We start from the raw sequence: 15315 nt of genomic DNA, 5'->3' as shown, positions 1-15315 counted from the left end.
CTCAGGCAAATCATATGGTCTAAAAATGCATTTTTCCATCGACAACATGACATCATCGCGCCAAGTGCGTGCTCTTTCAGTCAATTAGTGCGCATATATACAGCCCGGCCCCCGGCCAAAATGTTTTTAATTGTCATTTTGAGGAATTTATCTGAATGTGCATGAACTATTTCTGTTCAAAATTGTTTGAAATGTTAAATATTAACTGTCAGTTTACTGTACTGTGCCAACTGTACTACTATATGAGTACGTCTTTTCTATTGTTTCATTGAAAATAAAACAGCAAAGTCCATTTGGCTGTCATCTGTTTTAATTATGAGACACAACTGTGTCAAAAATCATGATTTTTTTTTTTCATGCTTGAAATAAGAAATTATTACTTTGAAAAAGTAGTTTCATACTTGTGAGTGTTGATGACACAGCTTTGCAACAGTTGATATTCTAGTTTCAAGCATGTTTTACTCAATATAGGTCATCAAATCTCAGCAACAAGCTGTAATATCTTACTGAGATCATTTAGGACCAAAACCCTTAAAACTAGTAAAACACTAACATAAAATCTGCTTAGTGAGAAGAATTATCTTATCAGAATAAGCAAATATCACCCGTATTTGAGATATTTAATCTTACTTAGATTTCAGTTTTTGCAGTGTACCGATAAATCAATTTAAAATGCATTTAAAACCATCACCAATACTTCATTTACGTTTTGTAACCTATATAATAACCAAGCTGTAGCGACATTGTTATTGTAAGAGCGAACACTGAGGAACTCTTTTTCTATCGTACTAACACATCGGCATGCTTTGGTATTAGCTGTAAAAGCTAGCTTCTACGACAACAGGAAACGCACGTGAGTTTGAGTCTGCGATAGGACAATAACCTGTACTGTACTGACTGAAAAACATTAACAACATTATTACAGTATGTGTAAAGTATTAGCCCACATTTCATGTTTTGTTTGCGAGCCAGACTGTTTATGTATTGTAGTTTTAATAAAACGCATGACGTAATGCATGTATTGTGATTAATATTAAAGTGTAACTCACCCGGTGGATAGTTTTTTTTACCAGTTTATTTGGGTAAGCACTCCATTTATGTTGAAATAGCTTGGCTCCAAGTTCCACATTTATAGTGTTGTCACTTTCACCTCACTCTCTCGGCTTGCGTCTGCTCCAACTGCTCACCCTTGCTTTGTGCTCGCTCCTATTAGCAGTAGTTCATCCTCAATATATTCAGGTTCAAAAAGATATGGTTGTGAATCCTTATTTGTCCAAAAATAGTCATCTTCCTAGTCTGTTATTGATTCTGCCATGATGAGAACACACTCGCGTTTGTTTCCGGAATTAGGAACACACATTTGTTGCAAGAAGTCGGACGTGTGTTGCTATGGAAACAATATATTCAGGTTTTTTAAAATATGGCAGTAGTTCATCCTCAATATATTCAGCTTCAAAAAGATATGGTTGTGTATCCTCATTTGTCCAAAAATAGCCATCTTGTTGTCTGTTATCGATTCTGCCATGATGAGAACACACTCGCGTTTGTTTCCGGAAGTAGGAACACACATTTGTTGCAAGAAGTGGGACGTGCGTTGCTATGGAAACAATATATTCAGGTTCAAAAAGATATGGCAGTAGTTCATCCTCAATATATTCAGCTTCAAAAAGATATGGTTGTGTATCCTCATTTGTCCAAAAATAGCCATCTTGTTGTCTGTTATCGATTCTGCCATGATGAGAACACACTCGCGTTTGTTTCCGGAAGTAGGAACACACATTTGTTGCAAGAGGTCGGACGTGCGTTGCTATGGAAACAGAAATCAAAGCGCTGCAGAAATAATATCAAAATCAAATTACAGGATGTTATTTATGTAGTTTGCTCATTTTCCTTAACTGGTGCACTAACATGTGGTTTATTTATTTTTTTACATATGTAGCATTATCTACAAAGATACAAAGAATTGCTATAGGGACATCTAGTGGACACATTTAGAACAACAGTTTCTTTCATTCCAAAATTTTGGCTCATTTTTATACTTGGCAAACTCCTCCCACGGGCCAGGTAAAACCCGTTCGCGGGCCGGTTCTCTGATCTAGACCGCAAGGAAGTGTGTAAACATGGATTCAAATCATCATGGCTGTGATGATAATGTCAATGAGGCATTTCTAATCACTGCTACGTTGGAATTCTTATTCATATTGACACTGTTGTTGATATTATTCATTTTTGTTTTGACTTCTTTTGGATTGTTTTGTGTCATGTTTCTGTGTCCTCTCAATTGCTCTGTTGATTGCTATTCTGAATGTTGCTGGGCCGGGTTCGGTTTTGGAATTGTACTATTATTGTGTATTATTTTATTAATAATATAACAAAACCAAAAAATTATAATAATAATCATTGTATCCTTTACTAAAGACATTCGGTGCACAGGTCGTCATCACGCCATTAAGAGATCATTTAGCATGTGCACACAAATCCTATTCATGCAAGCATATCCTTCACAGAATATTAAACCTTGAAGGCCTCAGTCTATTAATAAACCACCAGTGAGGGTTTATTTTAACTCAGCAGCCATTTCAGCACCAAAATAGACACACTGGTTGGCCACCTCATTAGATACACTTGCACATTAATGCAAAAGGGATTTTTTTTTTAAAGTCACACTGCAAAAACTGAAATCTATGTAAGATGAAATATCTCAAACAAGGTCATTTTGTGCATGTCACGTACGTGACTTTGGGGAAATATATGTGCTGTATGAACTTTACGGAGGTGAACGGTACTTTGGGCTGTGGGATTGAGTGTGTTGTGCGGGTGTTTGAGTTGTATTGGCGGGTTATATGGACGGGAGGGGGGAGGTGTTTGTTATGTGGGATTAATTTATGGCATATTAAATATAAACCTGGTTGTGTTGTGGCTAATAGAGTATATATATGTCTTGTGTTTATTTACTGTTTTAGTCATTCCCAGCTGAATATCAGGTTACACCCGCCTCTCACAGCATCTTCCCTATCTGAATCGCTTCCACTGCCCTCTAGTCCTTCACTCTCACTTTCCTCATCCACAAATCTTTCATCCTCGCTCAAATTAATGGGGAAATCGTCGCTTTCTCGGTCCGAATCGCTCTCTCTGCTTGTGGCCATGATTGTAAACAATGTGCAGATGTGAGGAGCTCCACAACCTGTGACGTCACGCTACTTCCGGTACAGGCAAGGCTTTTTTATCAGTGACCAAAAGTTGCGAACTTTATCGTCGATGTTCTCTACTAAATCCTTTCAGCAAAAATATGGCAATATCGCGAAATGATCAAGTATGACACATAGAATGGACCTGCTATCCCCGTTTAAATAAGAAAATCTCATTTCAGTAGGCCTTAAAGCTACTTTTTGTTGGTAAATGAGAGAAGATGAGAGATGATCATCACACTTCAACATATCTAACACATACAGTAAATGCTGCCTTTTTGCTCGGTTAGCGTTGCAAATTAAGTCTACCTAAGATTGAATGAATATATAAATACTTGTAAACTAGGAAGTCAGTCATTACCCAGAAGTAGGGTTGTCCCGATACCAATATTTTGATACTTTGATACTTTTCTCAATAAAGGGGACCACAAAAAATGGCATTATTGGTTTTATTTTAACAAAAAATCTTAGGGTACATTAAACATATGTTTCTTATTGCAAGTTTATCCTTAAATAAAATAGTGAACATACTAGACAACTTGTCTTTTATTAGTAAGTAAACAAACAAAGGCTCCTAATTAGTCTGCGGACATATGCAGTAACATATTGTGTCATTTATCATTCTATTATTCTGTCAAAATTATAAAGGACAAGCTGTAAAAATGTATTATTAATCTACTTGTTCATTTACTGTTAATATCTGCTTACTTTCTGTTTTAACATGTTCTATCTACACTTCTGTTAAAATGTAGGGGAGGGGGGATAAAAGTTGGAAAAGTCGGCAAAAGTCCCAAAAATGTTCAAAATACCTAAATACTCAATATAGGTCATCAAATCTCAGCAACAAGCTGTAATATCTTACTGAGATCATTTAGGACCAAAACAAGTAAAACACTCTAACATAAAATGTTATGTATGGCCGCGCAAGTCCCGGGATGCTCAAAATGTCCAAAACGCGCCCAGCAAAGTCCCGCAGGAAGGCGGGGAGAAAAGTGAGAAAAGTCGGTAAAATGTTCAAAAATCACACCCGGGTTGGAGTGCCACAAGTCTTAAGACTTGTGGCACTCCATGTGGGGACTCGAACCTGGGTAGGTATTTTGAACATTTTTGGGGACTTTTGACGACTTTTCACACTTTTCTCCCCCACCTCCCGTGGGACTTTGCTGGAAGCGTTTTGGACATTTTTTGCATCTCGGGACATGTGCGGCCGGCGGCGGGACTCGTGGGACTGGAACCCGGGGAGGTATTTTGGACAAAATTGGGACTTTTGACCATTTTGGCCGCCTTTTCCTCTCTTCTTCCCCGCCTTCCTGTGCACCATTGCTGGATGTGTTTTGGACATTTGGACAAAAATAGTTTCAATCATGTTTTACTCAATATAGGTCATCAAATCTCAGCAACAAGCTGTAATATCTTACTGAGATCATTTAGGACCAAAACCCTTAAAACAAGTAAAACACTCTAACATAAAAATCTTATGTATGGCCGCGCAAGTCCCGGGATGCCCAAAATGCCCATGACACACCCAGCCGAGTCCCACGGGGAGGGGTAAAAGTTGGAAAAGTCGGCAAAAGTCCCAAAAATTTTCAAAATACCTACCCAGGTTCGAGTCCCACAAGTCTCGCCGCCGGCCGGGATGCCCAATATGTCCTAAACGCGCCCAGCAAAGTCCCACGGGAAGGCGGGGAGAAAAGTGAGAAAAATCGGTAAAATGTTCAAAAATCACACCCGGGTTCGAGTGCCACAAGTTTGGCACTCCATGTGGGACTCGAACCGGGGTAGGTATTTTGAACATTTTTGGGACTTTTGACGACTTTTCCAACTTTTATCCCCCACTTCATGTGGGACTCGGCTGGGTGTGTTATGGACATTTTGGGCATCCCGGCCGGCGGCGGGACTTGTGGGACTCGAACCTGGGTAAGTATTTTGAACATTTTTGGGACCCAGGTTCGAGTCCCACAAGTCCTGCCGCCGGCTGCACAAATCCCGGGATGCCCAAAATGTCCATAACACACCCAGCCGAGTCCCACGGGGAGGGGGGATAAAAGTTGGAAAAGTCGGCAAAAGTCCCAAAAATTTAGGACTCGAACCTGGGTAGTTTTTTTTAACATATTGGGGACTTTTTCCGACTTGTGGGACTCGAAACTGGGTAGGTATTTTTAACATTTTTGGGACTTTTGCCAACTTTTATCCCCCCTCCCCGTGGGACTCGGCTGGGTGTATTATGGACATTTTGGGCATCCCGGGACTTGTGCGGCCGGCGGCAGGACTCGTGGGACTGGAACCCGGGGAGGTATTTCGGACAAAATTGGGACTTTTGACCATTTTGGCCGCCTTTTCCCCTCTTCTTCCCCGCCTTCCTGTGCACCATTGCTGGGTGTGTTATGGACATTTTGGGAATCCCGGGACTTGCGCGGCTGGCGGCGGGACTTGTGGGACTCGAACCTGGGTAGGTATTTTGAACATTTTTGGGGACTTTTGACGACTTTTCACACTTTTCTCCCCAACCTCCCATGAGACTTTGCTGGAAGCGTTTTGGAAATTTTTTGCATCTCGGGACTTGTGCGGCCGGCGGCGGGACTTGTGGGACTGGAACCCGGGGAGGTATTTCGGACAAAATTGGGACTTTTGACCATTTTGGCCGCTTTTTCCCCTCTTCTTCCCCGCCTTCCTGTGCACCATTGCTGGGTGTGTTTTGGACATTTGGACAAAAATAGTTTCAAGCATGTTTTACTCAATATAGGTCATCAAATCTCAGCAACAAGCTGTAATATCTTACTGAGATCATTTAGGACCAAAACCCTTAAAACAAGTAAAACACTAACATAAAATCTGCTTAGTGAGAAGAATTATCTTATCAGACAGAAAATAAGCAAATATCACCCTTATTTGAGATATTTAATCTTACTTAGATTTCAGTTTTTGTAAAAGGGCATGTTTTTAATGTATGCAAGAGAAGCGTTGCATAAATTAGCCCACCCTGTTCTACCGCTAAGACAACATAACACGAGACTCTCGCTACCTTAAGCACATCGGTGGGGTTGGCGATGGAGGAGGAGATAACTCCAGAGAGAACGCCACACAGGACGTTCGTCAACAACGTCTCATCTGTTAGGGAAGAGAGGTAGTCTTTAGATGCCAGGCAGCAACTTTTTGGCTGTCATGTTTTTGCGTAAACATTACAAAAGTAGGCACGTGTCGTGGGGAGAGGCTTTAACCCAATTGTTCATACGAGTGTGCGCACGTCAGACAAGAAAGTGGGCCTCACCCTCAGGCCTGTCAACCAGCAATCTCTTGAAGCTCTGGTATGTTCCAATTTTGATGGTCCCATAAGACGCCTGGCGCAGCATGGCGGGAGCGAGTCTGTAAAAGTCAAATTCATTTGTTATCCAATCTCCCCTGGCGGAAAAAGGAAGCAGGAATATCAACCAAAAAGATAGGAGGAATGACAATCACAGATGCATTTTTTAATCATAGGGTGGGCAATACTAGTAATTCGGGTATTTATGCGATACCAGGTAAATAAAAGGGCATTATTGCCAATGCCGATATGTTTTACTTTGGAAAAATCATCAAATACTGATTGTTCCTTTAATGTGTTATCAATACATTGATAATAAAACACAGGACAAAAATTTTTGACAAAAAAAAACCATTTTATATAATATATATATATTTATTTTTTTTGTCACATATTTTTGTCCTGTTTTATTATCAATGTATTGATAACACATTAAAGGAACAATCAGTATTTGATGATTATTTTTTGTAATTATATATATATATATATACATATATATATATATATTAGGGCTGCAACAACTAATCGATTATTAAAATAGTTGCCGATTAATTTAGTCATCGATTTTCCCGAAATTTAAACGATTCTAACACCAACCAATTCAGCTCATTCAGGACATTCATGCTCCTAATCATTTTTTTAAAATCCAGCTTTTCCCCAAATTTCCAGGAAGTTCCCATTGAAACGAATGGGGACATTTTTCCAAGTTGCACAATGCCCACATTCTTTAACCCATTCAAACCATTCCACCATTCTGGAAATTCAAACTACCCTTTTTCCAAGTTAAAAGAAATTCCAGATTTTCCAGAAATTCCCTAATACCATTTTCTTTACATTTCTTGCCCAATTTAAACAATTCCAACACCAACCAATTCAGCTTATTTATGACATTCATGCTCCTAATCATTTTAAACAAAATCCCGCTTTTCCCCAAATTTCCAGGAATTTCCCATTGAAATGAATGCCGACATTTTTCCAAGTTGCACAATCCCAACAATCTTCAACCCATTCAAACCATTCCACCATTCTGGAAATTCAAACTACCCTTTTTCCAAGTTAAAAAAAATTCCAGATCTTCCCGAAATTCCCTAATACCATTTACTTCACATTTCTTGCCCGATTTAAACAATTATAATCCCACTTTTCCCAAAATTCCAGGAAGTTCCTATTCAAATGAATGGCGACATTTTTCCAAGTTGCACAATCCCCACATTCTTCAACCCATTCCACCTTCAACACATTCCACCATTCTGGAAATTCAAACTACCCTTTTTCCAAGTTAAAAAAAATTCCCGATTTTCCCTAATACCGTTTAGTTTACATTTCTTGCCCGATTTAAACAATTCTACCACCAACAAATTCATCTTATTTAGGACATCCATGCTCCTAATCATTTTCAACAAAATCCCGCTTTTACCCAAATTCCCAAATTTCCAGGAAGTTCCCATTGAAATGAATGGCGACATTTTTCCAAGTTGCACAATCCCCACATTCTTCAACACATTCCACCTTCAACACATTCCACCATTCTGGAAATTCAAACTACCCTTTTCCAAGTTAAAAAAAATTCCCGATTTTCCCTAATACCGTTTAGTTTACATTTCTTTCCCGATTTAAACAATTCGAACACCAACCAATTCAGTTTATTTAGGACATTCATGCTCCTAATCATTTTCAACAAAATCCCGCTTTTCCCCAAATTTCCAGGAAGTTCCCATGAAATGAATGGCGACATTTTTCCAAGTTGCACAAACCCCACATTCTTCAACCCATTCCACCTTCAACACATTCCACCATTCTGGAAATTCAAACTACCTTTTTTCCAAGTTAAAAAAAATTCCCAATTTTCCCTAATACCATTTACTTTACATTTCTTGCCCGATTTAAACAATTCGAACACCAACCAATTCAGCTTATTTATGACATTCATGCTCCTAATCATTTTCAACAAAATCCCGCTTTTCCCCAAATTTCCAGGAATTTCCCATTGAAATGAATGGCGACATTTTTCCAAGTTGCACAATCCCCACAATCTTCAACCCATTCAAACCATTCCGGAAATTCAAACTACCCTTTTTGCAAGTTAAAAAAAATTCCAGATTTTCCCGAAATTCCCTAATACCATTTACTTCACATTTCTTGCCCGATTTAAACAATTATAATCCCACTTTTCCCAAAATTCCAGGAAGTTCCCATTGAAATGAATGGCGACATGTTTCCAAGTTGCACAATCCCCACATTCTTCAACCCATTCCACCTTCAACACATTCCACCATTCTGGAAATTACAACTACCCTTTTTCCAAGTTAAAAAAAATTCCCGATTTTCCCTAATACCGTTTAGTTTACATTTCTTGCCCGATTTAAACAATTCTACCACCAACAAATTCATCTTATTTAGGACATCCATGCTCCTAATCATTTTCAACAAAATCCAGCTTTTCCCCAAATTCCCAAATTTCCAGGAAGTTCCCATTGAAATGAATGGCGACATTTTTCCAAGTTGCACAATCCCCACATTCTTCAACCCATTCCACCTTCAACACATTCCACCATTCTGGGAATTCAAACTACCCTTTTTCCAAGTTAAAAAAAATTCCCGATTTTCCCTAATACCGTTTAGTTTACATTTCTTGCCCGATTTAAACAATTCGAACACCAACAAATTCATCTTATTTAGGACATTCATGCTCCTAATCATTTTCAACAAAATCCCGCTTTTCCCCAAATTTCCAGGAAGTTCCCATGAAATGAATGGCGACATTTTTCCAAGTTGCACAAACCCCACATTCTTCAACCATTCCACCTTCAACACATTCCACCATTCTGGAAATTCAAACTGCCCTTTTTCCAAGTTAAAAAAAATTCCCGATTTTCCCTAATACCATTTACTTTACATTTCTTGCCCGATTTAAACAATTCGAACACCAACCAATTCAGCTTATTTATGACATTCATGCTCCTAATCATTTTCAACAAAATCCCGCTTTTACCCAAATTCCCAAATTTCCAGGAAGTTCCCATTGAAATGAATGGCGACATTTTTCCTAGTTGCACAATCCCCACAATCTTCAACCCATTCAAACCATTCCGGAAATTCAAACTACCCTTTTTCCAAGTTAAAAAAAATTCCAGATTTTCCCGAAATTCCCTAATACCATTTACTTCACATTTCTTGCCCAATTTAAACAATTATAATCCCACTTTTCCCAAAATTCCAGGAAGTTCCCATTGAAATGAATGGCGACATTTTTCCAAGTTGCACAATCCCCACATTCTTCAACCCATTCCACCTTCAACACATTCCACCATTCTGGAAATTCAAACTACCCTTTTTCCAAGTTAAAAAAAATTCCCGATTTTCCCTAATACCGTTTAGTTTACATTTCTTGCCCGATTTAAACAATTCTACCACCAACAAATTCATCTTATTTAGGACATCCATGCTCCTAATCATTTTCAACAAAATCCCGCTTTTACCCAAATTCCCAAATTTCCAGGAAGTTCCCATTGAAATGAATGGCGACATTTTTCCAAGTTGCACAATCCCCACATTCTTCAACACATTCCACCTTCAACACATTCCACCATTCTGGAAATTCAAACTACCCTTTTCCAAGTTAAAAAAAATTCCCGATTTTCCCTAATACCGTTTAGTTTACATTTCTTTCCCGATTTAAACAATTCGAACACCAACCAATTCAGTTTATTTAGGACATTCATGCTCCTAATCATTTTCAACAAAATCCCGCTTTTCCCCAAATTTCCAGGAAGTTCCCATGAAATGAATGGCGACATTTTTCCAAGTTGCACAAACCCCACATTCTTCAACCCATTCCACCTTCAACACATTCCACCATTCTGGAAATTCAAACTACCTTTTTTCCAAGTTAAAAAAAATTCCCAATTTTCCCTAATACCATTTACTTTACATTTCTTGCCCGATTTAAACAATTCGAACACCAACCAATTCAGCTTATTTATGACATTCATGCTCCTAATCATTTTCAACAAAATCCCGCTTTTCCCCAAATTTCCAGGAATTTCCCATTGAAATGAATGGCGACATTTTTCCAAGTTGCACAATCCCCACAATCTTCAACCCATTCAAACCATTCCGGAAATTCAAACTACCCTTTTTGCAAGTTAAAAAAAATTCCAGATTTTCCCGAAATTCCCTAATACCATTTACTTCACATTTCTTGCCCGATTTAAACAATTATAATCCCACTTTTCCCAAAATTCCAGGAAGTTCCCATTGAAATGAATGGCGACATGTTTCCAAGTTGCACAATCCCCACATTCTTCAACCCATTCCACCTTCAACACATTCCACCATTCTGGAAATTACAACTACCCTTTTTCCAAGTTAAAAAAAATTCCCGATTTTCCCTAATACCGTTTAGTTTACATTTCTTGCCCGATTTAAACAATTCTACCACCAACAAATTCATCTTATTTAGGACATCCATGCTCCTAATCATTTTCAACAAAATCCAGCTTTTCCCCAAATTCCCAAATTTCCAGGAAGTTCCCATTGAAATGAATGGCGACATTTTTCCAAGTTGCACAATCCCCACATTCTTCAACCCATTCCACCTTCAACACATTCCACCATTCTGGGAATTCAAACTACCCTTTTTCCAAGTTAAAAAAAATTCCCGATTTTCCCTAATACCGTTTAGTTTACATTTCTTGCCCGATTTAAACAATTCGAACACCAACAAATTCATCTTATTTAGGACATTCATGCTCCTAATCATTTTCAACAAAATCCCGCTTTTCCCCAAATTTCCAGGAAGTTCCCATGAAATGAATGGCGACATTTTTCCAAGTTGCACAAACCCCACATTCTTCAACCATTCCACCTTCAACACATTCCACCATTCTGGAAATTCAAACTGCCCTTTTTCCAAGTTAAAAAAAATTCCCGATTTTCCCTAATACCATTTACTTTACATTTCTTGCCCGATTTAAACAATTCGAACACCAACCAATTCAGCTTATTTATGACATTCATGCTCCTAATCATTTTCAACAAAATCCCGCTTTTACCCAAATTCCCAAATTTCCAGGAAGTTCCCATTGAAATGAATGGCGACATTTTTCCTAGTTGCACAATCCCCACAATCTTCAACCCATTCAAACCATTCCGGAAATTCAAACTACCCTTTTTCCAAGTTAAAAAAAATTCCAGATTTTCCCGAAATTCCCTAATACCATTTACTTCACATTTCTTGCCCAATTTAAACAATTATAATCCCACTTTTCCCAAAATTCCAGGAAGTTCCCATTGAAATGAATGGCGACATTTTTCCAAGTTGCACAATCCCCACATTCTTCAACCCATTCCACCTTCAACACATTCCACCATTCTGGAAATTCAAACTACCCTTTTTCCAAGTTAAAAAAAATTCCCGATTTTCCCTAATACCGTTTAGTTTACATTTCTAGCCCGATTTAAACAATTCTACCACCAACAAATTCATCTTATTTAGGACATCCATGCTCCTAATCATTTTCAACAAAATCCCGCTTTTCCCCAAATTCCCAAATTTCCAGGAAGTTCCCATTGAAATGAACAGCGACATTTTTCCAAGTTGCACAATGCCCACATTCTTCAACCCATTCCACCTTCAACACATTCCACCATTCTGGGAATTCAAACTACCCTTTTTCCAAGTTAAAAAAAATTCCCGATTTTCCCTAATACCATTTACTTTACATTTCTTGCCCGATTTAAACAATTCGAACACCAACCAATTCAGCTTATTTATGACATTCATGCTCCTAATCATTTTCAACAAAATCCCGCTTTTCCCCAAATTTCCAGGAATTTCCCATTGAAATGAATGGCGACATTTTTCCAAGTTGCACAATCCCAACAATCTTCAACCCATTCAAACCATTCCACCATTCTGGAAATTCAAACTACCCTTTTTCCAAGTTAAAAAAAATTCCAGATTTTCCCGAAATTCCCTAATACCATTTACTTCACATTTCTTGCCCGATTTGAACAATTATAATCCCACTTTTCCCAAAATTCCAGGAAGTTCCCATTGAAATGAATGGCGACATGTTTCCAAGTTGCACAATCCCCACATTCTTCAACCCATTCCACCTTAAACACATTCCACCATTCTGGAAATTCAAACTACCCTTTTTCCAAGTTAAAAAAAATTCCCGATTTTCCCTAATACCGTTTAGTTTACATTTCTTGCCCGATTTAAACAATTCTACCACCAACAAATTCATCTTATTTAGGACATCCATGCTCCTAATCATTTTCAACAAAATCCTGCTTTTACCCAAATTCCCAAATTTCCAGGAAGTTCCCATTGAAATGAATGGCGACATTTTTCCAAGTTGCACAATTCCCACATTTTAAACCCATTCCACCTTCAACACATTCCACCATTCTGGGAATTCAAACTACACTTTTTCCAAGTAAAAAAAATTCCAGATTTTCCCGAAATTCCCTAATACCATTTACTTTACATTTCTTGCCCCATTTAAACAATTCTAACACCAACCAATTCAGCTCATTTAGGACATTCATGCTCCTAATCATTTTCAAAAAATCCCGCTTTTCCCCCAAATTCCCATATTTCCAGGAAGTTCACATTGAAATGAATGGGGAAATGTTTCCAAGTTGCACAATTCCCACATTATTCAACCCATTCAAACCATTCTACCATTCTGGGAATTCAACCTACCTTTTTTCCAAGTTAAAAAAAATTCCGGATTTTCCCGAAATTCCCTAATACCATTTACTACTTCAACATTTATTGCCCGATTTAAACAATTATAACACCAACCAATTCAGCTCATTCAGGACATTCATGCTCCTAATCATTTTCAACAAAATCCCGCTTTTTCCAAATTCCCAAATTTCCAGGAATTTCCCATTGAAATGAATGAGACATTTTTCCAAGTTGCACAATCCCCACATTCTTCAACCCATTCAAACCATTCCACCTTCAACACATTCCACCATTCTGGAAATTCAAACTACCAGTACCCCTTTTCCAAGTTAAAAAAAATTCCCGATTTTCCCTAATACCATTTACTTTACATTTCTTGCCCAATTTAAACAATTCTAACACCAACCAATTCAGCTTATGTATGACATTCATGCTCCTAACCATTTTCAAAAAATCCCGCTTTTCCCCAAATTCCCAGGAAGTTCCCATTGAAACGAATGGGGACATTTTCCCAAGTTGCACAATCCCCACATTCTTCAACCCATTCAAACCATTCCACCTTCAACACATTCCACCATTCTGGAAATTCAAACTACCGGTACCCTTTTTCCAAGTTAAAAAAAATTCCCCAAATTCCCTAATACCATTTACTTTACATTTCTTGCCCGATTTAAACAATTCCAACACCAACCAATTCATCTTATTTAGGACATTCATGCTCCTAATGATTTTCAACAAAAACCCGCTTTTCCCCAAATTCCCAAATTTCCAGGAAGTTCCCATTGAGATGAATGGGGACAATTTCCCAAGTTGCACAATCCCCACATTCTTCAACCCATTCCACCTTCAACACATTCCACCATTCTGGAAATTCAAACTACCCTTTTTCCAAGTTAAAAAAAATTCCCGATTTTCCCTAATACCGTTTAGTTTACATTTCTTGCCCGATTTAAACAATTCGAACACCAACAAATTCATCTTATTTAGGACATTCATGCTCCTAATCATTTTCAACAAAATCCCGCTTTTCCCCAAATTTCCAGGAATTTCCCATTGAAATGAATGGCGACATTTTTCCTAGTTGCACAATCCCCACAATCTTCAACACATTCAAACCATTCCGGAAATTCAAACTACCCTTTTTCCAAGTTAAAAAAAATTCCAGATTTTCCCGAAATTCCCTAATACCATTTACTTCACATTTCTTGCCCGATTTAAACAATTATAATCCCACTTTTCCCAAAATTCCAGGAAGTTCCCATTGAAATGAATGGCGACATGTTTCCAAGTTGCACAATCCCCACATTCTTCAACCCATTCCACCTTCAACACATTCCACCATTCTGGAAATTCAAGCTACCCTTTTTCCAAGTTAAAAAAAATTCCCGATTTTCCCTAATACCGTTTAGTTTACATTTCTTGCCCGATTTAAACAATTCTACCACCAACAAATTCATCTTATTTAGGACATCCATGCTCCTAATCATTTTCAACAAAATCCCGCTTTTACCCAAATTCCCAAATTTCCATGAAGTTCTCATTGAAATGAATGGCGACATTTTTTCAAGTTGCACAATCCCCACATTCTTCAACCCATTCCACCTTCAACACATTCCACCATTCTGGGAATTCAAACTACCCTTTTTCCAAGTTAAAAAAAATTCCCGATTTTCCCTAATACCGTTTAGTTTACATTTCTTGCCCGATTTAAACAATTCGAACACCAACAAATTCATCTTATTTAGGACATTCATGCTCCTAATCATTTTCAACAAAATCCCGCTTTTCCCCAAATTTCCAGGAAGTTCCCATGAAATGAATGGCGACATTTTTCCAAGTTGCACAAACCCCACATTCTTCAACCCATTCCACCTTCAACACATTCCACCATTCTGGAAATTCAAACTACCTTTTTTCCAAGTTAAAAAAAATTCCCGATTTTCCCTAATACCATTTACTTTACATTTCTTGCCCGATTTAAACAATTCGAACACCAACCAATTCAGCTTATTTATGACATTCATGCTCCTAATCATTTTCAACAAAATCCCGCTTTTCCCCAAATTTCCAGGAATTTCCCATTGAAATGAATGGCGACATTTTTCCAAGTTGCACAATCCCCA

The 15315-nt window shown here is 38.1% G+C and overlaps 1 protein-coding gene across 2 annotated transcripts in view; it reads right to left on the bottom strand.

Annotated features, from left to right (window-relative positions):
* The window catches only part of LOC133665071 (kidney mitochondrial carrier protein 1), a 73831-nt gene that overhangs the window by 32770 nt on the left and 25746 nt on the right, over positions 1-15315 (bottom strand). For both annotated transcript variants that reach the window (XM_062070244.1, XM_062070245.1), the window contains exons 3-4: positions 6457-6551; positions 6211-6296 (exon numbers count right to left, since the gene is read on the bottom strand). In XM_062070244.1, coding sequence (XP_061926228.1) covers positions 6211-6296; positions 6457-6551 — 181 coding nt within the window. The remainder of the gene's footprint in view (positions 1-6210; positions 6297-6456; positions 6552-15315) is intronic.

Source organism: Entelurus aequoreus, linkage group LG14 (assembly GCF_033978785.1).
Source record: "Entelurus aequoreus isolate RoL-2023_Sb linkage group LG14, RoL_Eaeq_v1.1, whole genome shotgun sequence".
Taxonomy (NCBI): domain Eukaryota; kingdom Metazoa; phylum Chordata; class Actinopteri; order Syngnathiformes; family Syngnathidae; genus Entelurus; species Entelurus aequoreus.
The sequence above is the reverse complement of the archived record's forward strand: the minus strand, read 5'-3'. Positions and strand labels throughout refer to the sequence as shown.